The sequence below is a fragment of the Saccostrea cucullata genome, unplaced genomic scaffold, assembly GCF_032062105.1.
Source record: "Saccostrea cucullata isolate Sc308-1 unplaced genomic scaffold, CSIRO_AGI_Scuc_v1 ctg432, whole genome shotgun sequence".
Classification (NCBI taxonomy): Eukaryota; Metazoa; Mollusca; class Bivalvia; order Ostreida; family Ostreidae; genus Saccostrea; species Saccostrea cuccullata.
In genome coordinates this window covers 163621-189775 of record NW_026931879.1, presented here as the reverse complement: position 1 = coordinate 189775, position 26155 = coordinate 163621, and the positions used below count along the sequence as shown (strand labels likewise).

At 32.8% G+C, this 26155-nt stretch overlaps 2 protein-coding genes across 2 annotated transcripts in view; one reads left to right on the top strand and one right to left on the bottom strand.

Annotated features, from left to right (window-relative positions):
- LOC134233873 (transient receptor potential cation channel subfamily M member 3-like) overlaps window positions 1-26155 on the top strand; it is a 40142-nt gene extending 13987 nt beyond the window's left edge. The window contains exons 9-24 of the mRNA XM_062715929.1: window positions 5253-5322; window positions 5535-5635; window positions 5996-6130; window positions 9967-10143; window positions 10286-10383; window positions 10598-10826; window positions 11142-11315; window positions 11540-11641; window positions 12203-12400; window positions 12614-12742; window positions 20387-20635; window positions 20990-21164; window positions 21423-21549; window positions 21729-21919; window positions 22247-22379; window positions 22565-26155. Coding sequence (XP_062571913.1) covers window positions 5253-5322; window positions 5535-5635; window positions 5996-6130; window positions 9967-10143; window positions 10286-10383; window positions 10598-10826; window positions 11142-11315; window positions 11540-11641; window positions 12203-12400; window positions 12614-12742; window positions 20387-20635; window positions 20990-21164; window positions 21423-21549; window positions 21729-21919; window positions 22247-22379; window positions 22565-23939 — 3663 coding nt within the window. The 3' untranslated portion in view covers window positions 23940-26155. The remainder of the gene's footprint in view (window positions 1-5252; window positions 5323-5534; window positions 5636-5995; window positions 6131-9966; window positions 10144-10285; window positions 10384-10597; window positions 10827-11141; window positions 11316-11539; window positions 11642-12202; window positions 12401-12613; window positions 12743-20386; window positions 20636-20989; window positions 21165-21422; window positions 21550-21728; window positions 21920-22246; window positions 22380-22564) is intronic.
- Window positions 15561-16957, bottom strand: LOC134233865 (thyrotropin-releasing hormone receptor-like). The gene has a single exon (XM_062715919.1). The coding sequence runs from the start codon at window positions 16757-16759 to the stop codon at window positions 15635-15637; it is 1125 nt and encodes a 374-aa protein (XP_062571903.1). The 5' UTR covers window positions 16760-16957; the 3' UTR covers window positions 15561-15634.

Sequence of the window (26155 nt, the reverse complement as noted above, 5' to 3'; positions counted from 1 at the left end):
GACTCACAACAACTATATGAACATTGCAATGGGAGAGAAAAATTATCATAAAAAGAAGTTTGCAAACATATACTAGAAAAATTCAGGTATGGGGGGGGGGGGGGTCTACAGGTTTTATATTTATGAAAAAATGTTAGCCTTAATATTGCTGGTATTTGGATGGAAAGGATGACCTAGAAATTAAAACAAAGAAACATTATTGAATAAAAGCAGAGAAACAATGGTGAATTTCTGTTAATTCAGCAGTTAGTTTTTTGAAGGATTAACTTACAAAGTTATAAACAGTTTTCATATGTGATATACAGTTGAATTTTTGTATCTCTAACATTGCTATCTCAATTAGCATGGCTATCTTAAATCAAAGTCTACCACCAGTCCTGTGATTTTTCTCTATTTCAACTTTGGTATACTTGTATCTTGAATATTTGGGTATCTCACCGTTTTTGTAGTCTCATCAAGTGCAGTATAACAAGGTTTGACTGTATAAGGATATGCATTAATAAATCACTCTTGTGAAGAAAAGATGGGCAAAAAATTACCAAGCATAAAATAGAAACATCCAAATTTAACAAGGTTACTTGTTTGGAAAAAATATAAGGTGGCATTTTACAAACACCTGCAGGATTGTCAGAATGAAAAGTTACATAATGAGCACTTGACAAATGTTTCTTGTTTTTCTTTCCATGTTTTTAATTTCTGGGCTATTTTGAGAATGATTTTACTTATCAACATACAAAGGATATTGATCTAATAATAACCTTCTTTGATGGATTTTTATTTCATATTTTTTAAGATAGAAATTAAGTAGTCTAGTCAAAGATTAATCGTCTTTATAGATTAGGTAAAAAAATATATATGTGTATTTTCTCGGGCCAAAAATTTCAAAATTGAACGTGGCAGACTTTTTTTTATGCCCAAGTGTTCAAAGATTTTGGAGCATGGATTTTGATTCGTCCATCTCTCTGTCAATAGCTGTCTGTTTAACAAACACTAACCTTGCATGGTCATAACTTTTGTGTGGTTGGACAAAATTGATTCTATATTTCAAAAGTTTATTCCTTGTGACACAAACTTTTTCTGTAATTTGTCCTACTTTTGATAGATTTGAAGCAAACTCAAACCTTAACCTTATAATTTTGAATGGTTGGTATTAGGGCTTCTGTATTTCACATATGTATTCCATGTGACAGGTCTTGGGGGGGGGGGAGTGTGTGTGTGTGTGTTGACTTGCTTTTGGAAGAAAAATTAACATTGGCAAAGCTACTTTAGGGATGTGCTCATTCAATAACTATGTCTGATGACCCCCTTTTTTGCTTGCCATGGAATTTTGATAGGATCCTCAAAAAAGAAATTGCTTCCTCTGAGCCTGGTATTACCTGATGTGATGGTGTCTTAGAAACTAAAGATTAGTTTATTTGGCCTTATTTTGTTCAAGTCTAGATTTAAAAGAATAACTAAGTGTATGTCTATATGTGTGTCCATTTGTCCAGCATCTGTCTGTTCACAAAAAAATCCAAGCAAACCCTTTAACAAGCATCCTTGGGGGATTGGAAATCCAGTTGTTTAATAGAGTTTCATCTTTTTTTTCCAAAGAGGGATAATAAAGAGTACAGAAAATAGATAATGTTACTGTAAACCAACTTTTATTTGCATGCGAGAAATTTTCGCTAGGTTTGCGAGAGCTCTGTCATCGCGAATATATTTCTTGCCGCGAACCGTCCTTAAAGTCTTTGTGCGTATTAACAACAGATCCCAAAAAATCTTTGTCGCGAAAATCTATCATCGCGAACTAGTTTATCCCCAGTAAATCGCTAAATAAAGTAGTCGCAAATAAAAGTTGGTTTACAGTAATTGAAAATCATGATTCCCAATAACCAAGGATCAAGGAAAAAACTTAGATATCATGTAGATTCAATTTCATTCAAATCGTAGCCCCCTGGATCTAGGATGGAAACCAAAATAGGGGGGCGAAGTTTAATTGAGAAAATAAAAGGAAATTTTATAAAGATCTCAAAATCTTTTTTTTCAAGACTAACAAGGTCATGTTTGTACTCACAGTATTGATATTCAAGCATCCTTGTGTAGATTGAAGCTTGAAATCAATACATGTACTGCCTAGACTAAGATTAAGTTACAAACGGGAAGGATTGTTTTACAAGGAATCATAGACATTCACAAAAACGGGAGGGTGTCATTTGTCAAGCTTACATTAAGCCTTAATAAACTTTTAAAAAATTGTGGTAACCTTGATTGGTAACCACAGTTTCATTTATATCTACATGTAAAAGACATATTCCATTTATGATACAGCACTCATTAGAATTTTTCAAAATGTCAGTCTGTGGTTCTCATTTGCATTGCTTGAAATACAATATCAACATTTAAAAAAAATGCTAAAATTAAAATTATAAACCGCTATAATTATCTAAAGATCAAGTCGCTAATATCACCATTTTTGGTGGATTGTTTTATGGAATATATGACATTAGAAATTCAAAGTATCACTATTTCTAACACTTCCCATTGATTACTTAAAGCTATATATGACATGTATGAGCTAAAAAAAAAAAAATGAGATTATGTGTAGATTTGCATGAAATTTGCTATTTATGTTCAAATTAAATTTTTCGATGATTTTGAACTTAAATATCTTCACGTTTCTTTAGTTAAAGTTACTTTAAACTGTGTCCGAAATGCCACGTCCGAAATAAATCTGTTTTTGTTTTAAATCTCTGCAGATATCTAAGAAACGAGATTGATTTAAATTGTGTAATTTACAAGAAAGTCCTATCTTTATGTAAATTAAGTAACAATTAAAACAAATAGAAAGATCTTTCTTATTTTAGTTAGTCTGAAATTATCAAAACTTTCAAATTAGCCTACTATTACTAACTATAAAAAGTATATGCATATATATAGATTTACAATGATATTTTAGTTTGCCTAATTTACTTTAAATTTTTGAATTTATATATACACAAAAATATTTGACATTTGCAAATGAAAAGCCATAAAAAAAACTGACATTTTAAGCACAAAAACATACGTACAGTCATCTTTCTATCTTCTATTTATTGAAGTAAATAGTGCTGATTGTTTTATTCAGCAGATCTTAAGTCTCTTTGTTTTGCTATAATACATTAGCTTGTTTTAGTTACTGTATATATGTATATTTAACTACAAAACTTTGATTTAATATCAAAATAACTAGCTTTAGCTATTTTATCGTACTATGAGAAATTCATTCATTTGATTCTTTCTCATGGGAGTCTTTACACTCAATATCCCAAAGTTTTGAGGCTGATTTGTGACCACACAGTTCATTCTTGAATGAAATTATAGAGGATGTCAGTCTTGGTCGAAATATAATTTATTAGTACATGTATTAATTCAGCACAATGAATTTCTCATACTAAGCCTAGCCTTTAACTGCACACAAGTAAGTGTACAGTTACCAGAACAGTGAATACTGTAGACTGGCAAATATTCACGATTGTTTTAATTTCGCTATGTTCACGAAATTAAACCCATTGTGAATGTTATTATTAGTTTTAATAATGTTAAATTGCTTATAGGAAATTTTGAATTAATTTCTTGCAGCGTGAAATTAAAACCATTGCAAATGGTACTTTTTGAGATATCGTGAAATTTTAACACTGTGGAATTAAAACAGTTTACAGTAAACATCTGTTAGCTTTATAAAAGTGTTCAAAAGCTACTTTTTGTTTTATAGTATATAGTGCATACTGCTAAGAATAGTCAAATACCTGTGACTTTCCAAAAAAAGTGGAAAACTGCATTGAAATAACTTTAGGGAGGTATTTTGTATTGCTTATTATAATTAATAAAGACAATACAAAGTCAACACATAGGACTTAATTAAGAGTGTTGGAAGTGTCATTAAAATTAAATCAAGAGTTATTTATTTGGGAAACAAACTGAAAAAAAGAAAGAGAAAATACCCAAAGAGCTTCAACTCGTACACTTGAATATTAAGAACATTCAAGAACTTTCATCCTAATGTCACAATGCAGCCAACAAGAGTTGGACAGCCTTACTTGAGCATTTACATTACCATGATATTATTGTAAGTGAAATAATTCTCATTGAATTCTATTACTTAAAAAACATATTGGAAACTAGTTCATTCTAAAAATTTCAATCATTTTTAAAAAAGTTTTTGAGAGTCAAATTCAGGCTAAAATTTTTCTTCTTTTTTTTTCTTTTGAAGTTTTCAGTTTTATACTTAAATCTAGGCAGTTTAAGTGCCATTAGACAAACCAAAAATGGTCTTCAAATATTTTTGTTGTAAAAAATACTTGTCAAAAAATTGTCAGATGGTTTTAATTTAATAGTGCTTGTCATATGTTTGTTAGGGAGGAAAGACAACTGTGTGGGCATCATGTCCATGAACCTCTTGTTCTAATTCTTTGTTTTATAAGGTGCTCTGCCTCAAGCTCTTTCATTGGCCAAATTTTTTAATTTTAACATGCAAAGAAAGAACAGGAACCTGCTTGTAGAGGCATGATCTTACAAGGTCAAGGTCAGATCATTAGTGTCACTTTGAAGACGTTCAAATAATTTATACAAGACATGGAAGGGACATGGTACCAAGCGAAATAAAAACTCGTCAACTATTTTAGGAATAAAGGCTAAATATTCATGTAAAAAATGAAATTATGAATTTTCATCTTAAAGAAACTTAATTTCTCTTTTTTAATACTTCAAATTGTTGAAGTCTTGTTCCAAGGATTATCTTATATGTAGTCACGAATATCTTTGGTGTATTATTGTTTATTATGACATTTTTATGCAAAAGAAATAAATTCGGACATCTAGTTCCAAAATCTGCATGTAAAATTGTCATTTTAGCACATAGTTAGAAAAGAGCTTTTTTAATGACTAAAATGTCTGTTTTATTTATTCTATAGTTTCTGCTCTATCCCATTAGAACTGTAACATAAACCACATACCCTCATTTAATGCTGTCAGCCAAATGGTTTAAAAATAGCCATTAAAAGTACTGTCATCTGACCAATCTTTGGTTGTCCCTGAAAAGCAGATGATGTTATTGATTTCTAGGTCAAGGCCAAATAAGGTCTACTACAACATCAAATGCTGTCCATTCAGTGCTTTAAAAACACTATTTTTGTAGAGTTTTATACATTGGCTATGACTAGTAGTTTATTTTCATTTTAAAAAATAGTTAAAGAAGATGACACACATAATATTTCTTGTTTTTGTTGTTACAGATCACAGTATTCCGGATGGGGGAGGGAGCTCAAGATATAGACCTGGCCATATTAACAGCTCTCCTTAAAGGTCAGCTCATCTTAACCAACTTTTAAATTAAGATATTGGAACTTTTTTTAACCTTTTGAATATGTTTTTTGATAAATGTATATGCACAGATGAAACCCCACGTAAAACAGCCTACAATTCAGCATAAGAATTATCTCAATATGAGATTCAATACTAATTACTGAGTATGCTTTTTAATTTTATGTGGTAGTGAATTGTTAATTGTGTTTTAGGAACCAATGCCAGTGCCCCTGATCAGCTAAGTTTGGCCTTGACCTGGGACAGAGTTGACATTGCCCGCAGTCACATTTTCACCTACGGACAGGAATGGCCGGTAAGTTACTTATTAGCATCGTGATGTCAACAATAAAATTAACAATCTTCAAAGTTTTAAGGTTTATCTTTTAAAAAGATGGCAGGTTTTGATACCACAAATTTTGCAACTAAATTTGAATACATCAATGAATAAACAAATAAAATAACTAAAACAGATATGTAGAGTTCAGTTTGAGTGGATTTCATAGGTAGCCCATTTGATTAAAATTAATGGATAAATCCTTTTTTTTTCATGATGAGACTTTCATCAAAGTAGTCCCGATTTAACAATCCATGGAATTTCTCATGCATGAATTAAAGTTGTTATTCTATAGTTAAAAACAGATAGAAGTTAAGACTTTTGGTCCATGTGTTGTAGGAGGGATCTCTGGAACAAGCCATGATGGATGCTCTCATTAATGACAGGGTAGACTTTGTCAAGTTGTTGTTGGAGAATGGAGTCAGTATGCACACATTCCTCACCATACCTAGACTGGAGGAGCTCTATAACACAGTAAGTACTCACATACCAAAATAACACAGTAAGTACTCACATACCACAATAACACAGTACTTGCATACCATCATACACAGCAGGTACCCACATACCACAATAACACAGTTAAGTACTCACATAACACAATAACACAGTAAGTACCCACATAACACAATAACACAGTAAGTACCCACATACCACAATAACAAAGTAAGTAGGGCAAACTGACCATGGTTCGGACATACAGAAAAATTGACCTAAGTTCGGACAACTTTACCGTTATTTTTTTCAGTTAAATAAATTGGTTATCAGCATAATACGGAAATATATCAATAAATCGGATTTTTTATTTAGTCAATCTGGTGGCGCTACGATTTAGGGCATGTGTAGTTTGTTTTACGTCAGCAGTTTAAGGGAAAAGTAAACAAACACTTGCAAGTAAAATCAAATGAATGAGACCTTTATTAAACCATTGATTGATTTCTTTTGCGTTTCTAATTAATCATTTATTAATAAAAAATTGTATAAGCTATTTTCTATATTTTGTTGTGAAATCTTCCTCGAATGAAAATTAAATGTACCTAAATAAAATTCGTACATTGCGCAAAAAAGTTAAAGCTACTTAAATCGCCTTTAATTAAAAATATCAGAGAGTGAATAAATTACGTGATTGATATTCAAAGCATATAGATAATAATATTGTTTTTAAAAAATCATACTATGATACTTCATGTAACTATATATAAAAGATGTGTATCTTTTTAAATGTACATACGTGTACTACAGTATAGTATTTTCAAAATTGACATATATGATATTATTATATGCACTTTTCAATTTATTGATATAATAAAATTAATTAATTCAATTGATTAAGTAAATGGTGTTCAATAAATTGAAATTTAAACCAATTCATTAATCATAATACTATTATTTCTAGCATTTAAAACAAATCCCTATATAGCACAAAGAACTTTTGATTGGTTTAGAAATGAACAAGTGCCGGCTACATCTTTAATTAATACATGTAGACTTCGAATTGTAGATATACAATGAAATTATAAACCCTATTGAGAAATGGAAAACGTCATAATGAAGGGTGTGTATGGTCTCGGTATGTGTTGTATTTTGGTGCTAGATAACTAGTGTATTATTTGTTCAAATCATGCGCAATAATCAGAAAGACATGCATTGATGCTACTGCAGTTTATGAAAATCGTGCACTGACATGCAGACTTTGCCGTGTGCATTGGTCATTTCTTTATTTAGAACGAAAATTAACTGAGGGCCAACCTGCAAAAGGCGGAAGAAAGTTGAAGAAAACACCCCTAGCAAAAATAAATTGCATTTCAATTCGAACAACTTGTCGACAGCCCAGAAGTATAATAATTTAAAACTCATTGCTTGTAATTAAAAAAAACAGAAAAAAGATACTTTTTTATTTATTTTATTATGGAACCAAAAAACAAAATGGATAAAGGTTATCCTGACAATGATCGGCTCTTAAGCATAGGCCTACAAATATATACTTAGTATAGACATTGAACATATCTTCGGAGGTTTAGCCTCCCCACTTTCCACAGATATGTCTTAGTATTGGGTAAAAATGGGGAACACAGTGTTTGGAAAAAAAATTTTGTACTCCCCTGTGTTTTTTTTTTACACATAGCCCCCCCTTTCAATTTGCTTCATGCCAATGTTATGTGTTAAACAAAATCACAGTCACACGTACCTTGTTATGGGACATGCATACCATAATAACATTTTCAAAAAAAAAAAAAAAGAAAAGGTAAGTACTCACATATTTTTGCAAAATCTTAAAAAATAAAAAAAAATACAGAAACAATTTAGAATTAACAATAAAAAATAAATGAAAATCAACAGAATACACGATATTATAACCTCACTGAAATCGAAAGATTTTCACGGATTTTGGTTTACTATCGAATATTGCCCCCCACATTCTTATTTTTCTGTTGTAATTGCACAGAATTAAACCACAGTACCCTTAAAACAAATGATAGTTTTATTTCATAAAAAATTTCACTATTAAGAAATAAACTTCACATACCACTAAAATTTTAAGCTACAGATTCATGCGAGACTTCAAAAATCATAATTCAGCTTTATATGAACACAAAAAATGAAAAATTGGTAAAGTTCACTTTATTAAAAGTTATTTTCAATCTTTATAATTTTTAACACAGTCAGTACGTGGTCACATCACCATATCAACATAACACAGTCAAGTACTTTTGGACATATACTTTCTCAATTTTTTACATTTTGTACAAGGAAAGAACATACCTCAAATGTGGCTGTCTAACAAACTGAAAAAGTGTACTATCAGAAGGGTCAAATATGCACATTGAAATCTTCAAACTCCCCCCCCCCCCCCCCCCCCCCGCCTAACGTCCACATGTACCCTGGCTACGCCCCTGACATGGTATAGACATAAACCTATATGAATCCCTCTCTAGTACAATTAGCAAGAGACGATGCCAAGCCCAAGCTTTCCACTGAAGACGAAAAGATTGAAGCTTACACGAACTTGCAAACAAAGGAATCAGATCTTCTAAAGCAAAACTATATTTGCTTTGCTGGAATATGCGGTGGTATAGAAACAAATGATGATTTCGAGTGAAACATGGCCTTACAAATATGCATCGAGAGAGCAAGAACTAGCAAAATCAATAACATTTTACAATTAATTTTTTTTATTTTTCAGTCTCGTTTTTTTAGGAAACCTTCGACATATTTGAGGTTACAGTCAAAAACACTGGGTACTCAATCAATAGAAATGGATTTTTTTAATATATTTTTTCAGTGTGTTATATCATTGCAAATTTAAAACTAAATGATTTGAATATCAAGGCATATGAATTGTTTTTTAAAATGTGTTTATTATGTAGAATACAAAAAAGAGGAAAGAGAGATTAAGGGAAAAATAAAAAAAACAACAGATTTTTATGAAGAATAAAGATATGATTAAAATTTATTGAACTTGCATATATTTTATTTGAATAGAAATGGCAATTTTGAAGGGTTTGGGAGGGAAATCAGAAGAAATAAATTAACAACTTATCTGATAAAACTTTGACACGAAAATAAAATTTAAAAAAAATGAAGCAAACGAACGACCCCAAGGAAAATGGTCCGAACTCGAAAGGGGGTCACACTTTCTTTCACTTTTAAATTTTATCAAATTAAATGTATATAATTAACCAAAACACTACGATGTAACACTACAACAAAAGAAGAATTAATGTATTTTTCCACAGCATTGCTATTACGAGCCTGTAACTACACACTGATAGATATAGGGATGGTAATGGAACATTTAATGTTTTGGTGATATATTGAGCCTTTTCCAGTTGATCAACCTACCACTGTCACTCGGAACAACAGCTTATTGCTTGTAAGCAAAACAAGATTCCGAACAAAAATACAACGCTATTTAGTGATTGTTACAAGAGAAATTTTTTCGTAGAGGCAGGGTCCAGCAAACACACTGAAGGATGTACACCTTTAAAACGTAATTTGAAGATCAAGGCATGTATTGTTTTTAAAATGTGTTTATATTTATTATTTGAAGGGAATTCTCTCCATATATTATTAATAAATGAGTAAATTGTTTAATGAAAACCTAGTAGAAAAGTTGTGCAATTTTACTTTTAAAGATCTTGCAAGCAGTGTTTTCCATAAAGGAAGGAACTATAAAGCAAAATCTTATGTATTGCTCCACTTTTAAAAAAACAAAAGCAAAGTTTATGAATAGTTACATTGAAAATACAACCAGTGTATTCGGCTTTACTTGATATATGAACTATTAGTTTTCTTGGTTGTAATTCCAGAATACTGCAGGCAATCTTCACAGTATTGTGACTGAACTACCTCTGATACTCGACACAAAGGAAGCTCAGGAGCTTTTCCCTTACCCCTTCCATGATCTCATGATTTGGGCAGTACTTATGAAGCGCCAGAAGATGGCGCTGTTTATGTGGCAGCATGGAGAGGAGGCCATGGCTAAGGTAAACATCATATTACGTTTATCTTTTTTGGAGATTTACTAAAATCACATACATTTTGTTTTATTTTAGTTTTTACAAATATTTTATGGCTTTCAAAGGATAACGCTTATGGAAATTATATTGATGCCCTCTTCTATAACAGGCTTTGGTCGCATGTAAGCTGTACAAGGCCATGGCTCATGAAGCAGATGAAGATAACCTAGAAGTGGACATTTCTGAGCAGTTCTTAAACGATGGAAAGTAAGTCAGAAAAAAAAAGAGATCATTACACAATAGCCAGAGTTCTCTCTCTTGAAAATATTTGTAATAAATATCATGGCCTTCGGTAAAAAACATTAACAGTTTGTGCACTGACATGACAATGCTATATTTTAAAAATAGTATATCATTTGTTACTGTGACAGATAAAATGTCATTAAATTCTAACTCAAAGTGACACCTATATTATAAATAGGGAGTTTGAGAAATTGGCCTTGGAGATGTTGGAACATTGCTATAAGATAGATGACGACTACACACAGCAGTTGTTGACCTACGAATTAAAGAACTTCTCGGACCAGACCTGCCTCAGTCTAGCTGTGGATGCCATGCATCAGGATTTCGTGGCTCACACCTGCTGTCAGACCCTGATTAACGACCTGTGGATGGGGGGTCTTAGAATGAGAAAGAACAGCAGTCTGAAGGTAAGGACAATTAATTAAGATGTAACTGCATTTTCAAGCAAAGTATTTTTCATTAAAAAGACCAATCTTCAACAAATTGGGTTTTACCCCCCAAATCATTGCCTTGGTCAGATTTGATAAATAAATACAGTCAAATCTTGTTATCCTGAACTTGATGGGACTGATATTTTTTTTGGATTGAGAAGATATCTAAGTATCAAAGAATAAGTAGTTTGGATTTCCAAAGCCCTCTGAAATATTAATGATATTCAAGATATCAGCGTTCGAGATATTGGAAGTTTAACTGTATGATTGAAATGTTGAAACATGTTGCAGGTGGTTCTTGGGATCCTGATCCCTCCTTATGCGATGGCCCTGGAATTTAAGACTAAGGAGGAGCTACAGCTGATGCCTCAGACGATGGAGGAGCACTTAGAGGAGCTGGAGGACGACGACAGTGATACAGAGGACCTGTCCTTCAGCTCCCTGGACGACGACAACGTCAACGAGGTACACCACAGGGACAACTCTTATACACAATACATCTCATATTTCTCACTGTATTTTTCTTCATAAACTTGCATTTGTTTTTCTTTTCATTTAATTCCTAATGTACTGACTTTATTAAATTTTTTTGGCTGAATTTTATTTTATGCATTTTATTTCAGTATAAAACTTTCCTTTTTTGTTGCATGGAGTTTTATTTCAGTTCATTTGATCTCCTATTTTCTTAGTATTCTGGTGTATACACCCTTCCTACGTCCCACTCTGTGCCCCGCCTTAGTGTAAACGGACAGCCTAATGGCCAACTCAAACAGTCCTTAAACAAATCAAAGGTGCCAAACATGATATACAGAATTTATATACGGCTTGGCCAAAGGGCCAGGGAATTGTACAATTGTTTATAATGAAATTGGTTATGGTTGAATGTATTGTAACAAAATTATGTATTCAGTAACTGCATGAGAATGAATTGATAGGAAAATGTCAATGTAAATAAAGGGAGCTAACTGCAAAGATTTTAAGTTAAATGCATGTTGACAAAACATTATCATGAAAGAGCTTTTAATGTACAACTTGTGATTTATATACTCCTTAATGTCCCAGGTAGTGGTACAATGTATATTAAAATTGGTAAATTCTTTATTTATCATTTAATTCACTAGTACTGACTTAGTATATACAAATTTTAAAATTAACAAATTGGTCAGATTAATGCATCTTAAACTATACAAACAAGTTGAAATTATTTTTTTAATAATAATAAAATCAATTCAGAATTTAAATTAAATGTTAAAACAGTGCTTTAAGTAATGAAGTTACATACCAGTATTATGTGGGATATGACAAAAGTTTCCATCCTGATGGTTTAACCAGCTGTTTTCATTATTTGACAGAGTATGTTTTGTGATGATATGACGATGGAAACAGCTCAAATAAATAAGGTTCAGGAGAACGGTAGCTGTCCGGCTGACAACAACAGCGCATTGGAGTACTCTCATTTACAGAGCAAGAAAAAAAAGAGCCCACTCAGGCTTGGCAAAAAAATCTACGAATTCTACAACTCACCTATCACCAAGTTCTGGTTCTACACAGTGAGTATAGATCTTACTTTGATATAGGCCTATAGTTGCCATAAAATTGACAATTCTTGTTTAAAGTTCTGAAATGTTTTGATTACAATTCAATTTTTTTTTCCCAAAAATATAAATTTTTTAACTTAACATTAAAGATGTTTCAAATATAAAAATTAATAACTTTGTATCTTTTTAAAACAATGATGTTTAGGTAAATCTGATTTGTTGTAGATGACCTACTTTGCATTCCTGGCGGCCTACACGTATGTGGTGCTAGTGAAGACCTACCCCGAGCCCCATTGGCCCGAGATCTTCTTAATGACCTATGTGTTCTCCTTGGCTACTGAAAAGTTTAGACAAGTAAGCACTTTTTCTCTGCATGCATGGCCATAATATGCACACATATGTGAATGTTTAAGAATCTTAATAAAACCACATGCAATCTCTGTTGGGTATATGATGTATAAGAAATGATGTCTTCCTTCAAAAACATACAATTAACAGTTAGATTTTTAGCATGGTGTCTTTGAAGTAACATTGTTGGATAACAATAAATGAATTTGCTTTTCAAACTTGCCTTGAAACATTTTTGAACTATGTGAATTTTATATGAAAGAGAAAGGTAGCTCCTTTTCTAGGAGAGATAATTAAGAAATAAAGATAGGGTGAGTTAATTTTAACACCTGGATCAGAAGAGATCAAAAGTTCTGTGTAATTTTTGAAGTGCAGCTTGAGTAAAGCTCATGGTGTAGTGGTTGTAGAACTTTGGCTAGTAACTGAGAGATCAATATGTATAGTTGGAATACCACAGTGAGTATCATGTGTATGCTGTGGCATTAAAAAGGGCAATCTGCATTGTCTCAGTCCCCCGTTGAAATGGTTACGGCTGATGTTTGAAATAAACCTGGGGGTCATTCAGGGGGAATCAAAGACATTTATCTGCTTAGCAAACTGAAACCTAGCTGGGATTATGAGCAAGCAGCCCTGAGATCCTCATGGCTTGAACAATGTCTAGTCTAGAGTGGTTTCAAAGCTTGTCAAGTCAGGTCCTATAGAAAAAAAATCTACCGGTAAATACATATAGCAGTGCTGAGATGACTTGGGTGAATTTTGACTTTATGAGTTTTTTAGGAAATTGTAGTACATCTTTCTAATAAAAACATGAATATCTGCAACAAGGTTGCTTACTTTTATAAAATAGGAGAGGACATTAAGACAAGTACGGGTACAAAACACTCAGGAATTAGACAGCTTGTGGTTCTTGTGGACTGACCATGCAGTTTGGAGGGTTAAGATTTCTGGCTTCTATAACTGACCAGAGCAACTCTTGTCACAATGTTTAAAGGTCTGGAAATCAATAATGGTATTTTAGAAGTATTAGGGATGCCATTTGTGGATAATAAAACAGTGTTCCTTCCTGTTAACTATCTATATTATAATACACAAGGGAAAGAAAAGAGCAGGGCAAATGCATTAAATCAACCGTCCAAATCTGTTTCTTGTTCAATAAAATCTAGTTGGAATTAATATAAATTGATTTTAATATTGAGTGTTGTTGGGTTTTTGTTTTTTTTTACCAAGAATCGTTGTAATGAAAGTTAATATTGATATTTTTTTTCACAAATTTTAACATGTCATTTTATTAAGTAATGAAATCAAATAGGTCAAGTTTGGCATATCTTTATACCAACTAACATCTTTCAGTGAAATCATTACTGTGCAGATGTCTTTAATGGAACCCTTTTTGTCATTTGATAATAAAATATTGTTTTGTTAAGCAACACTGGTCAAGAGTTAAGTCAAATATTAGTTTTGGAATTGAACAAGTATTTAATAAAACATTATGAAAGCATGTTTTTTGCAAAATATTGATATGTTGATGGGGTCGTTTGGTGGAGAGTATCTTAAATATTATAAAACCTCGGATGTCATCATTGAAGTAGCCAGGTTTGTGCTAACGTCATCCCTATTTTCTGTATAAAGGATTGTTGTACTTTAGATACAAGGCATCATGTGTATTGATCCCTAGCTACACTCCTCTCAGATTGAAGAGCCTAACAGGGAAGAGTTATTGTATCATTGAATTAAGTTTTTTTTTTTCAATCATAAGAAATTTTAGATTAAACTTAGATCAATATCATGTGAAATATTATGAACAATTTAGATGTTACAGCCTAAGATTTTAATGTTTTTGTATTGCATAAAAAGCATCTGTAGAAATTTCTTTTAAGTTCAAGATATCAAAAAAAAAAAAAAAATAATAATAAAGAATATAAGAAATAATAAATTAAAAAATATATAAAATAAATAATAAATAATAAAAAAAAAATAACAAAGTGTTATGTATAATATTTAAATCTTCTTGTTGTTTCATTTGCACCACTATTACTAAACAAAATCCATAATTCTAAGCTGGAAGGATCAAATATAATGCTAGACAAGTTGACAAGAAGGCTATTTATGTATTATGGTCATTCTATGAATATTCATTTTAATTACCTGTTACATAACCTTTCATTCATAACCAAAGCATGTCCTCTTGCTTTTGAGAGAGAACATACTGTATAAAAATCTCACTTGTCCTAGGAACAGAAGCATTTTAATGAGCATCAGTAGAATAAAAAATTATAGATGAACCATACTTAACTTTCAAAACAGGGAATGGCACAAGTTTTTTTTAAGAATTTCCTGTCATTCATAAAGATCAAAGGATATATACAGTAGAAACTGGTTTCCAGATCATATCTGAGTAATAGAGAAATTCAGGTGTCTTTTTGCTATTTGTCATGGTAGACAAGTTCTTATCAAATATTTTGTTGAATGATCAGTATGCTTTGTTCAATATTTTTACAAAAAAATGCACCCTATTATAACATTTTTTAAGCATTATAAAGTATCGGTAAAGTCAAAAACTTCTTATTAGAGGTAGCAGAACCTGTGATGTTGGCCTGTAGGCTCTAGCTTTAACATGCTATACAAGTACATTGCACTCTTGAAAAAATTCATTTGCATCATGGGATTATATATGATGATAATGATATTTCATCAGTAATAATTTTTCACAAACAAATAAATAGCTTGGAATTTAGATCTTCAATAATGCTTAAACAAATAATGTACAAAGAAAAAATACTTACAGCTTTATTGATAATCATACAACAAATGATTGAAAAAAAAATGATAAAATTGCATCCTAACACATACAGTAAAAACACATTGTACCTTTAAATATGAAAATACTAAAAATGTATTTCATGCAAAGGTGGCCATCTCAGTTTGAGGTGTGCTGACCAGAGGAAAAGAGCTTTCCTGGCCCGAACCACTCCCACTGGACTTAAAGGTCAGTCTGGGTTTGGGCTGTTGTTTTCTGAGGTGAACACGGCACAGAAAACGCTTCAGCTCCATCCTAAATCTCTGCCCTGTAAGTCCATAGATGAAGAAATTCACAGCATGGTTAATGTACATCAGTATAAAGCACAGGGTTCGGACAAAGACTGCCTCTGCTTGTTCTTCAATAGTTGTTGGTTTCTCCATAAAGAATCGGTAAAGTGGTCTCGGCATGGTTGTGACAATCCAAGTGAATGAAATGATAAGTAAACAGATTGCCAGTTTTTGGTGATCATAACGCATCTGTTGGTCAGTTTTGGTCATGGCTTGAAACAAGGGTTTGTTCTTGACAAGGCTTACAATAATCAAAGTGTTGAATAAAAACAGAACTAACACAGGGAGGAAGGAGTACAAAACGAGATATATCCAGGGAAAAACTTTACAGACAAGGTTCTGATAGGCATAGGACACACATCTAACCTGGCCACTGGATAATGAGTACAGTTCAGCTGTCCAGAATATGTGACTGTTGATTAAGATGAAGATCATTGCAATCATCACTGTCACAAATTTGGCCCTCGCCAAACTGCACATTGTTGTGGCTCGGAGTGGAAACCAAACAGCCAAAAAGCGCTCTACTGTAACAGCCACAATCAACCAGGCAGAAAAATGGACAAAGAAATGGGTCAGAAATATCAAGATCTTGCAGGCAGCATCACTCTGGTGTAGAAGTTCATATCCGGTAAGCACAGTAATCCAGGTTTTGAATGCGCTGATGTATAGAACTCCTGTGTCAGCCACTGCCAGAGTGGCCAAATAGAAAAACGTAGAGGTTTGTCTCATTTCTCTCTGTACCATGATCAAAAAACTCATTACATTTCCAAATGTTCCAACAAATATGATGATGGGGAGCACATACCTTATCAAGTCTATGGCCAGAGCATAGAAAGGCTCTGATTTCAAGTCTCCTGAAAAGTAAGGTTTGCTTCCATTTAATTTCCCTGTAAGGTTTGCTGTGAAGGATACTGTGTCATTTAAAATTGTCTCCATATTTGCAGATTTGTCTTGTAGCAATGTATTTGTTGATGCTGCATTAAGTCTTTGAAATAATTTGTGTAAAAATCATTCCCCTTTAAGTACTGAAGTCCTTATATTTTTTTCAATCTTTATAATCCGTATTTTTATATAAGGTAGACGCATTTCTTCCAGATCAACAGATTTCAGATACTTCAAATGAATTCATTTTTAAAAAACAATACTCCAAACACTTAAAAAATTTTCGAAAGTGAGAATTTTACTAACAATTCTTGTTAACTCCTACGACCATGCTAAATGCACTGGTGGTCTTAGAATATTGGTAGAGATTAGCTTTCCAAGTCCACTGCAAATACAGCGGATAGTTGATGATTTGTCTCTGTTTATCTTCAATATCCAGGCTTTTAAGTCATTTTCAGTTTCCAATAGCAGTTGGCAGCAACAGCATAGTAGAAATCTCTCAAACAAATTTTAATTTCAATGCTGATCATTAAATTGATAAAATTACAGAAAAACTTACTATTATCCTGTAATATCTATTTATAACTTTCACTATAAATTTGTTTTCAACAAAAGTGATTTTAATGTAGAAATGGAAGTTATTGATTCGAAATTGTTCTATATCATATGAAATTTTTAGTGGAATATTTGACCCATGTTAATGTGTTAATAATTATAGATATTTATTATTTTTGGTTAGGATGATAGCTAGGTTTTATTGAAGAGTCAGTTTGAAAACTTATCCACAGAAATTTGCAATTTCACTAGTAGTGACTTTCCCATTCAAATTTTGTTTAACTGTGTGCATTTCTATTGAAGACATATCAGGATTTTAATAAAATTGAAAGATTTAGGAAAAGTGTACATTCACAGAATTCAACTTTGACCTATTAATAAGTGTTATATTGAGTAGACAGCTTTGTATATTTTTTCCCAAGTATTAAAAAAGACTACCTTCATTGCAACAAACTTTTAGAGTTACCGGTAATCAATTATGATCGTTGAGTAAACCATTTTCACATACAAAAAATTTAATTCATATCAAAACAATGAATTATTGACTATTACTGAGCAAATGTCTAGTTGAAGTGCTATAAATCACATTAATTTCAATAGTTTTAAATGGAGTTCCTTCCATTATGGGCTTTTTAATGCCTCCATCAGAAATGTAGGAGAAATGTATGAGAAGTGGAGGTTTGTCCATCTGTGCATGTGTCAAAATTTTTTACAAGTTATAACATAACCATGGAGATGGAATGAAATCCTTCAGGAAGTGCAGATTCACTGTTCAAATCACAGCTGTGGAGATCGATGGGGCCAATTAAATCAGAAAATAAAATTTTACATGAGAAGATATAGAAAATGTAACTTGACAATTGAATTCAAAGGGGTCTTCCAGTGTCTTATTGGTCATTGTAAATGATATATTGTACCTGACTATCTGTCTTGTTTAGTCTTTTTGTCTTGTCTTGTCTGTCCATCATATAAAACTCTATAAAACTTTTACGTAAAGGTTATGATGTCAAGGATTATAATTCTCTCTGAAAGATGCTACATGTAACTTATAAAATATGAAATTCCTGTCTTTTCAAAATACCAATATTAAAGTTTTGGAAAGTACTACAAGTTAGAGTCACGGGGTCAAAAATCATTTATTCTAAATGTCTTGAAACAGGTTAGTTGCATGTCAAATATGAAAGTCACAACTTTTCTCATTCAAATCTTAAAATTTTGAGATCTTTTAATATAGATACTGTTATGTATATGTTATGAACACTGAGGTCACTAAACCTAGAAAGTTGATGCACCTTGGGGCACAGGAATGACAATGTTTCCCTAAAAGTAGGTCACAGAGACCTACATTCTAATTTGTTTTGATTGTCATAGAATCTCTTAGCTTGGAACTTAAGCTCAGGATGGTCAAATCTTATAAGTTCATATATCTTTGGGTCTTAATTTGGAATATGTATAGATTTAAAACAGCAATGGATGGCGTGGGATATGATCTGATGATCATATCTTTGGCCATATTTGTTGCCATCTTTTGCTTTTTGTAAGCTGTATATTATTTTTTATAAAGTTTATGTTGTATCTAGTCAGACCTAAAATTTTCTTTGTGACATATTTTCTATCATAATGTGGAAATCAGTATGTTGTAAAATTTGGTAGGAGATCATTTTTAGGCCCTTGTGAATTTAACAAGTCATATGAACCATTTGATTTTGTTCATGAGATGCTCTCTTTATGTCAGACAATGGGATATTGAGGTTGATGTATGAACCCCGTGACTATTGCTTTCCTTGTGTATCAAATAACATCATCAAATTGATTGTTACTTCCATTACAATTTCATATATTAGTATTTGTATATAAAACATTCAAAAAGTGTCAAATAAACTTAGGTAATAAATTTTTTGAATATTGAAAAAGGGCTACTTTGTCTAATATTCTCTGTTTACAGAGCTACTTTTATTATGAAATGTTACAAGTATCTCGTGTTATGTGAGAGGGTATGATGTCAGAGTAAAGGGGAGTAGGTGTAGAGAATTCGATTCTCTGATGGACCCTAAAAGCTTACTGTTTGTATAAGAAGTTAGCCTGTGTATTTTATCTGATGTACCATTGTCCAGATGTTTTAGAACATTCCCATATAAAAGGTTTTCAGACAAGTAATCCATACTTGACCAATATCTTATTAGTGAGAGGTTGTTTTTCCCTGTGAAGATGCCTATGATGTCACCAAACTTTTCCATGATGAATCTTGAGTCATAATAAGTTGTTTTTGTAAGTTTGTAAAACTCACTCAATGTTCTCCATGTAAAAATAAGAAAAGTGTATTAAGTAATGAATATAGATTAGTAAAGTTGTTAGATTAGTGTTGCTTAAGGAAAAAAAAAAGATTTCAATTGCATAAAAGACTTGACCTTCTGACTATTTCTTGTATGACATGTGTAATTAACTTCTTTAAAATAATTCCTTCCTTCTGTCTAATGAAAGAAAGTATTGATCAAGTTATTATAAATTCACCTTTCATAAGAAATAATTTTTGTTGAAAAATTACCTATTGTGTTTACCTAAAATAGCTTAATGATATTAAATTTTCAAAGATTGTGTGATAAGAAGAAAAATGTCAGACACAATTTTTATATCCTTTCAATTTACAGCTGCATGAACTTCTCTGTATCTCTGTATCTATGTGACTGCTAAAGTCAAAGTATTTGTAAGAGCTAGCTTTCCTCATTTCTAGTCAAATTTTGTTTTGTAGAGAAGTGTGTTATAAATGATTAAATGACTGTCAGCCATGAATGTGAAGATGCATCATATATCTGACTAAACAGTGTATTAGGTTTTATCAAAATCTTTCCAGTCATGAAAACAAACAATTTGGTCTGTTATTGAGAACATTCTGACAGTGTTGAATATGATACATGTACTTAAGTATTGATTTGTTAGCGTTTCTCAGCCTGTTTTTACTGGTACCTGAATTTAATGAAGGAAAAGAAAGTGATTAAACATTCTCCAGAAAGCTGGGTCTGCATGCATTATGATTTTTATTAAATTGAGAAAAAATCCTATTAGAATTCTCTAGATGGTTTGATAAATATGATTTTAATTATGGTGGTAACTATGATGTTTTTTTAGATTGTGGCGTCAGAACCTGTGAAGTGCAGTCTGAAGTTACGTGTGTTCTTCAGTCAGTACTGGAACATCTGGGACATGGTAGCCATTTTGATGTTTTCTACAGCAGTTGGACTTCGAATGTTTGATGAAACACGGAAAGCAGCTCGTATTATCTACACATTAAACATAGTGTTCTTCTACATACGAATCCTAGAAATTCTGTCCGTCAACCAGTATCTGGGGCCATATGTTAAAATCATTGGCAAACTGGTGAGCACTCACTAAAACAAATTGAAGATCAGATAGTCAAATCTGTTATACCAGTAGTTTTTAATGCAGTTTGATACATTTTGCAGAGAAAAGCTAGGTGTGTCGCAACTCAAAACTACATGTATATGGTCACTGAGATTATTTTGACTTTTATGGCAATACTTATTATATAGTCAAAAAGTTCCAGATATTCATAGCATGCACACTATGTTATTTTTTAACTATAAATAGAATCTCATTTAAATTCCTAGAAAAAGAATTCATGACATCATATTCCTTTGAAAAAGTGTAATGAATTTACTGGATGATGTGTACTTGCACATGTGATATATTCCCTGTATCTCTGTCTTTCAGCTGAGGGACATGTCCTATTTCCTGATCATCATGTTGTTGGTGGTGATGAGTTTCGGAATCATCCGTCAGGCAGTACATTTCCAAAATGAGGAGCCATCTTGGTTCCTTGTCAGAAACATGTTCTTCTACCCTTACTGGATGATTTATGGAGAGTTGTTTGCAGATGAAATAGACAGTAAGTCTGAGTTTGGATTTTACATTTTGTGTAACCTTTGTTGTTCTATAAACTCTTGTTTGTTAATCTTCATAAAAACTTTTTTTTAAAAAAATGAAATAGCTAGTCTATAGATGTTTAACACAAAGATTTGTTTTTCAAGCAACATTTAATTACCTTAAGAGAATTACTTTTAAATAATTTGGGGAAAGATATTCTAATTAGATTAAGGAACTAAAGGCCAAACAGATATGTTAAACTAAAACCTGTTGATTTCAGCCTGCACGGACCCTGAACGTCACCCTAATGGCTGTGTGTATGGGTCGTGGGTGGCCCCGGCTTGTATGTTCGTTTTCCTTCTCATGTCCAATGTACTCCTGGTTAACCTGCTTATTGCCAGATTTAAGTAAGTACCAGGCAATAAAAGATAATCAAAACCATTAACTTATTCCATAATCCCAAAAAAATATTTTCTCTGAAAATGATGAAAAATGTTACAAGTCGGAAAAAATTGAACAAATAATTCATTGTATCATATGTTCATGAACTAAATTAAGATTAATTTATAACATTTTGTAATTTCAGTGCCACTTTCATACGAAACAATGCCAAGTCTCGGGAAATTTGGAAATTCCAGCGATACCAATTGATTGTAAAATATGAAATGCGCCCAATCTTGCCTCCACCTTTCACAATTATCAGCCATATTTACCTCACATTCAAGTACATCATTCGTCGCTGCAAAGGAAAGAGGGATTTCTTTGACAATGGGCTGAGTATGTTGTTTTCTTTCATTTTTGGCATTGAAAAATGAGATGAAGAAAGGGGTGGGGGGGGGGCTGGTCATATGTGTTTAAAGTAATTTGTTTTAAAGGTTTGAAAATTATACCAATAAAGTTAGAAAAGTATTAAATTCCTACTTTAAAAATATTAAATGCTAGACTAAAATCTGTTCATCTGTAAAATTATTCTCTAGGAATATGATCTCATATCCATGAAAATGGTAGCTGTAGATGGCATATATTGGGGGCATTCATATCTAAAACTTCATGAAGCTACTAGATGTGGACTTTAAACAGAAACTTTTTTTCCCTTTCTTACAGAGCTGTTCCTGTCACCTGATGATAAGGAGAAACTTCACGATTTCGAGGAAGAGTGTGTAGAAGACTACTTCCGTTACAAGGATTACAAATTCCAGTCCTCCTCAGATGAACGAATCAGGGTCATTAATGAAAGGTAATGTACTTCTACCGAATTTTGTCAGCTTAGGTTCATCATTGGAGCTCAAAATTGTCAGAATGTCTCTGAAATTACACACTGGTTTGAGAATTCAATTTGGGATAAGTCTCTTGATGCGAATGTGATGGATATAGTGCTTAGGAATAAAGTTTATTTCATCTTAGAATTTATGTATTTTACAGAGTTGAGAACATGGCAATGAGAATGGATGATGTCAATCAAAAGGAGAACTCTATCAAGCTTTCTCTACAGACTGTAGATTATAGAATGTCTAAGTTAGAGGAGGTAGCCCTACAGACCAACGAAACCCTGGCCCTGCTGAAAAACTACCTTTCTAGGAACGTCAGACATTTCAGTGGAGGGTCAGTGGAGAGTCAGGTTCATGAGCCCAGCTTGGTCAGCCAGGACTCCTTCATGGACAATGATATTGTAATCTATGATTCAGACACCCCCGCCAAAATCGACCCTGACCAGGACACCATATCCATGACAACTCCTGTTTTCACTCTGGGCAAGGACTCTCCCAGTCCTACACACAATGAATCTAATTCCACCATGAGAAGCATTCCATCACCATTGTTAGTTCATACTAAAAATCCGGTCAAGGAAGAACAGCTGAAAAAGTTTACAGATTATTCCAAGCATCCGCCCAGTCCTGCCAGACGCAAGTCACTGGAATACAATCTGAGCATAAAGGGCAAGAAAATGCTCCCTCAGTTACAAGAATCCAGTCCTATTATTGAATATGATGAAAGCCTTCCATTAACCCAGCGCAGACATGTTCCAACAGAACTAAATGTTAACATAGAGCTGGCTAATGCAGGTGTCCATGCTGCGTCTGCTGCCACACATGCTCCTGATGCAGAAATAAACAAAAATCAGTCAGCAGTATACACCACAGCATACATTACAGCAGAGACAAACATGACCACTGGGGCGCCGGGGAACATTTCGTACAACTATGCTGAAGATCAGATGAAGATGCCTGGTAGTGCCCGCGCTCCCACTTCTCCCAGAATCTCCATTACATCTGCTGTCTATGGCAACAGTAAAACAAATCTGCTAATCCCTGCTTCAGTTTCTCAGATGACTCCCATTCTCACTTCGATCAGTTCCGAGTACACCACCATCACAGATGAAATAGACACTTCCTGTGTGGTGGATACAAGTCCGTCAGCAAGTCCAACATCTGCGGGGACATTTTTCGGGGAGGGAACAACTGAAGGGGAGAAAAAGAGGAAACAATCTGAAGTTGTGATCGTGGAAAATGTTAGATTAAAAAATGCAGAGGAACTTCAACATAAAAAGATGGAACGCATTATACAGCACCGTCTACGTCAAATTTCTCTGGATGAAAGTGACAGGATCAGTGACATTGCAAAACTTGTAGTCAGTGAAATGGACACAGAAGGGGGGAGCACATCCGGACAGGAAGAGGAAGAAGATTCGGAGGATATCCACGGATCAGTGGAGAGTCTGGTACCTAATCAAGTCATGTCTGACGTTATCGAGATCAAGATAAGGAGGCCATCACAGGATACAGAACCCCGTGTATAATGATGGCTCTGCTTAGCTCCAAAACTACATTGCACGAATTTGTGTACATAATTTGTTTTTCAACATTTTTGTTTATATGTGTAAAATATGAATTTGATTTTTGCTATATATGTATATTTTTGCTATATATGTATATATTATATATTAATTGGTCAATTGTTCACAGATAAACTGGGGGAAAAAACCAAAAATTATATCCCCTTTCCATGCATAAAAGGGAAAATTTTGCATGTTGAAGCCATGGAAGACATATTTGTCATCATATGAAAGAATACTGCATTCATATAACAAAATCTGTAGCAGTGTATTTTTCAAAGAATTGTTTAGTAATTTTTTTTTTGGTTTTCAATTTTACTTAAGTGAAATGAAACCTTTATTCATTTTGAGGCCAACTGAATAGCTCAGGTGACCTACTGCTAACTGTGGTTGTAAACTCAGTGAGAAAGTATTTGTCTCTTTTGAAACTGTTGAACAAATTTCCAATATTTTCAAATTGTAGCATTATTAGAGATAAAGAGGAAACAAATCATGAATTTCAAAGTCCCTGTCCTCAATGGGTTTAAGCAAGGGCATCTCTACTCCTGGACACCTACAAAAACTTTTGAATTCATGGGCCTATAGGTTCAAGCTGGTGGAAAGGACTTAAAACAAAGTAACTTATGCCCTGTTCACACGGAGAGTTTAATTCGAATTAAACGTAAAGTTACTGCGAATTAGCTTCGCTAAATGTTCACACGGCCAATTTAATGCGAATTAGTTTAATTCGAATTAGTTTACTGCGCATTAAATTACTTTGCATTAGCTCTGTGTGAACGCTAAGTGAAGCTAATTGGAATTAAATTCTGACGCATGCGTAATGGCAAAATTAAGTCAAATGCCACTTGTCGGTGGTCAGCTATAGGTACTTGTGCTATTTTTGAGTGAAAAACTAAGGAAAATTTTGTTAATCATTAGAATGTGTATACAGACACTTTGCCATTATGTCAAATGGATTTGCTTCTGCATAAGGTGACGTGATTTGCAAATGACGTCATAATAGCCGTGCTGACGCCAGGCTGCAGAAATAAAATTTTAATTCACATTAGTTTACTTTGCATTAGCTGTCATGTGAATGCAATTTAATTTGCATTAGCTTGATTCGTATTAGTTTACTTCGCATTAATGTACTGCGAATTAAACTCTCCGTGTGAACAGGGCATTATATTAGGGGTTTACAATTTTTGAAGATGAAATAATCTGTCCATTTAACACAGACAGGTACTGAATCAAAGTTCATAGGTTAAGCTGCAAGGGTCTGTTACAACAATATTCCAAAGTCAGGTTATTGTAGGGAAAAGTATGAAGTTACCCCCAATGAGAGGGAAACAATAGGGGTTCCTTGCTGATGAAACAGTTACCGGTACTCATGAAAGATAATTCATAAAAATATCAGTCTCATCAAGGACATGGAGGGGGGAGGGGGCTTTAAAAAAAGTTTTTATTAAACAGACACCTGAAAAATGGCAAAGGGGGCACCTGTCTTAAAGAATCTGTAGAAATATTCCTGATAATTCACATGACCATCGAGGCCTATGGGCAAAAACAAGTAGTTAGATTGTGCAGTTTGTTTATATCGGATACTTTGTACAGTTTTTTTGATTGATGAGGAGACCTACTGGCTTCTGTATATTGGTTTTATGGGTGTGTATAGTGCATTAGAATACATTGTTTTAATATAACCATCTGACTGTGATAATGCTATCTTTGTCATTAAATCATAAAATAATGTGGACACTACTGATTTTTACCTCTGTATTGTAAAATATCAAACTGAAATATTTATTCTAATAAATACCATTAACTCGTTCATTTGTAATTTAAATAAATTCTTAGATCCCTTTCGAAAAAAAAGATTACTTGTTGAAAATGGAGCATTTTTGCTATATTACAATTGCTCGTAATAAAATGTGCTTTATTTCATAATATCGTTTGTAATATACCTGTATTCTTTTGGTAAATATATTGTGTGACATTAAATACATGTATAAATTTTTACTGTCTTCACTGGTGTGTGTAACTTGTGCATATTTCTGGAGGAATGCATATTTTTAATCTGCTTTATTATGGTATATTTTTATTCACAATAATATATTCACATTTAATACACAAATTGTAAATACAGTGTATATCTGTTTTTAATTTTATTATTTTGTTATGATGGTGTGTTCTTTATTATA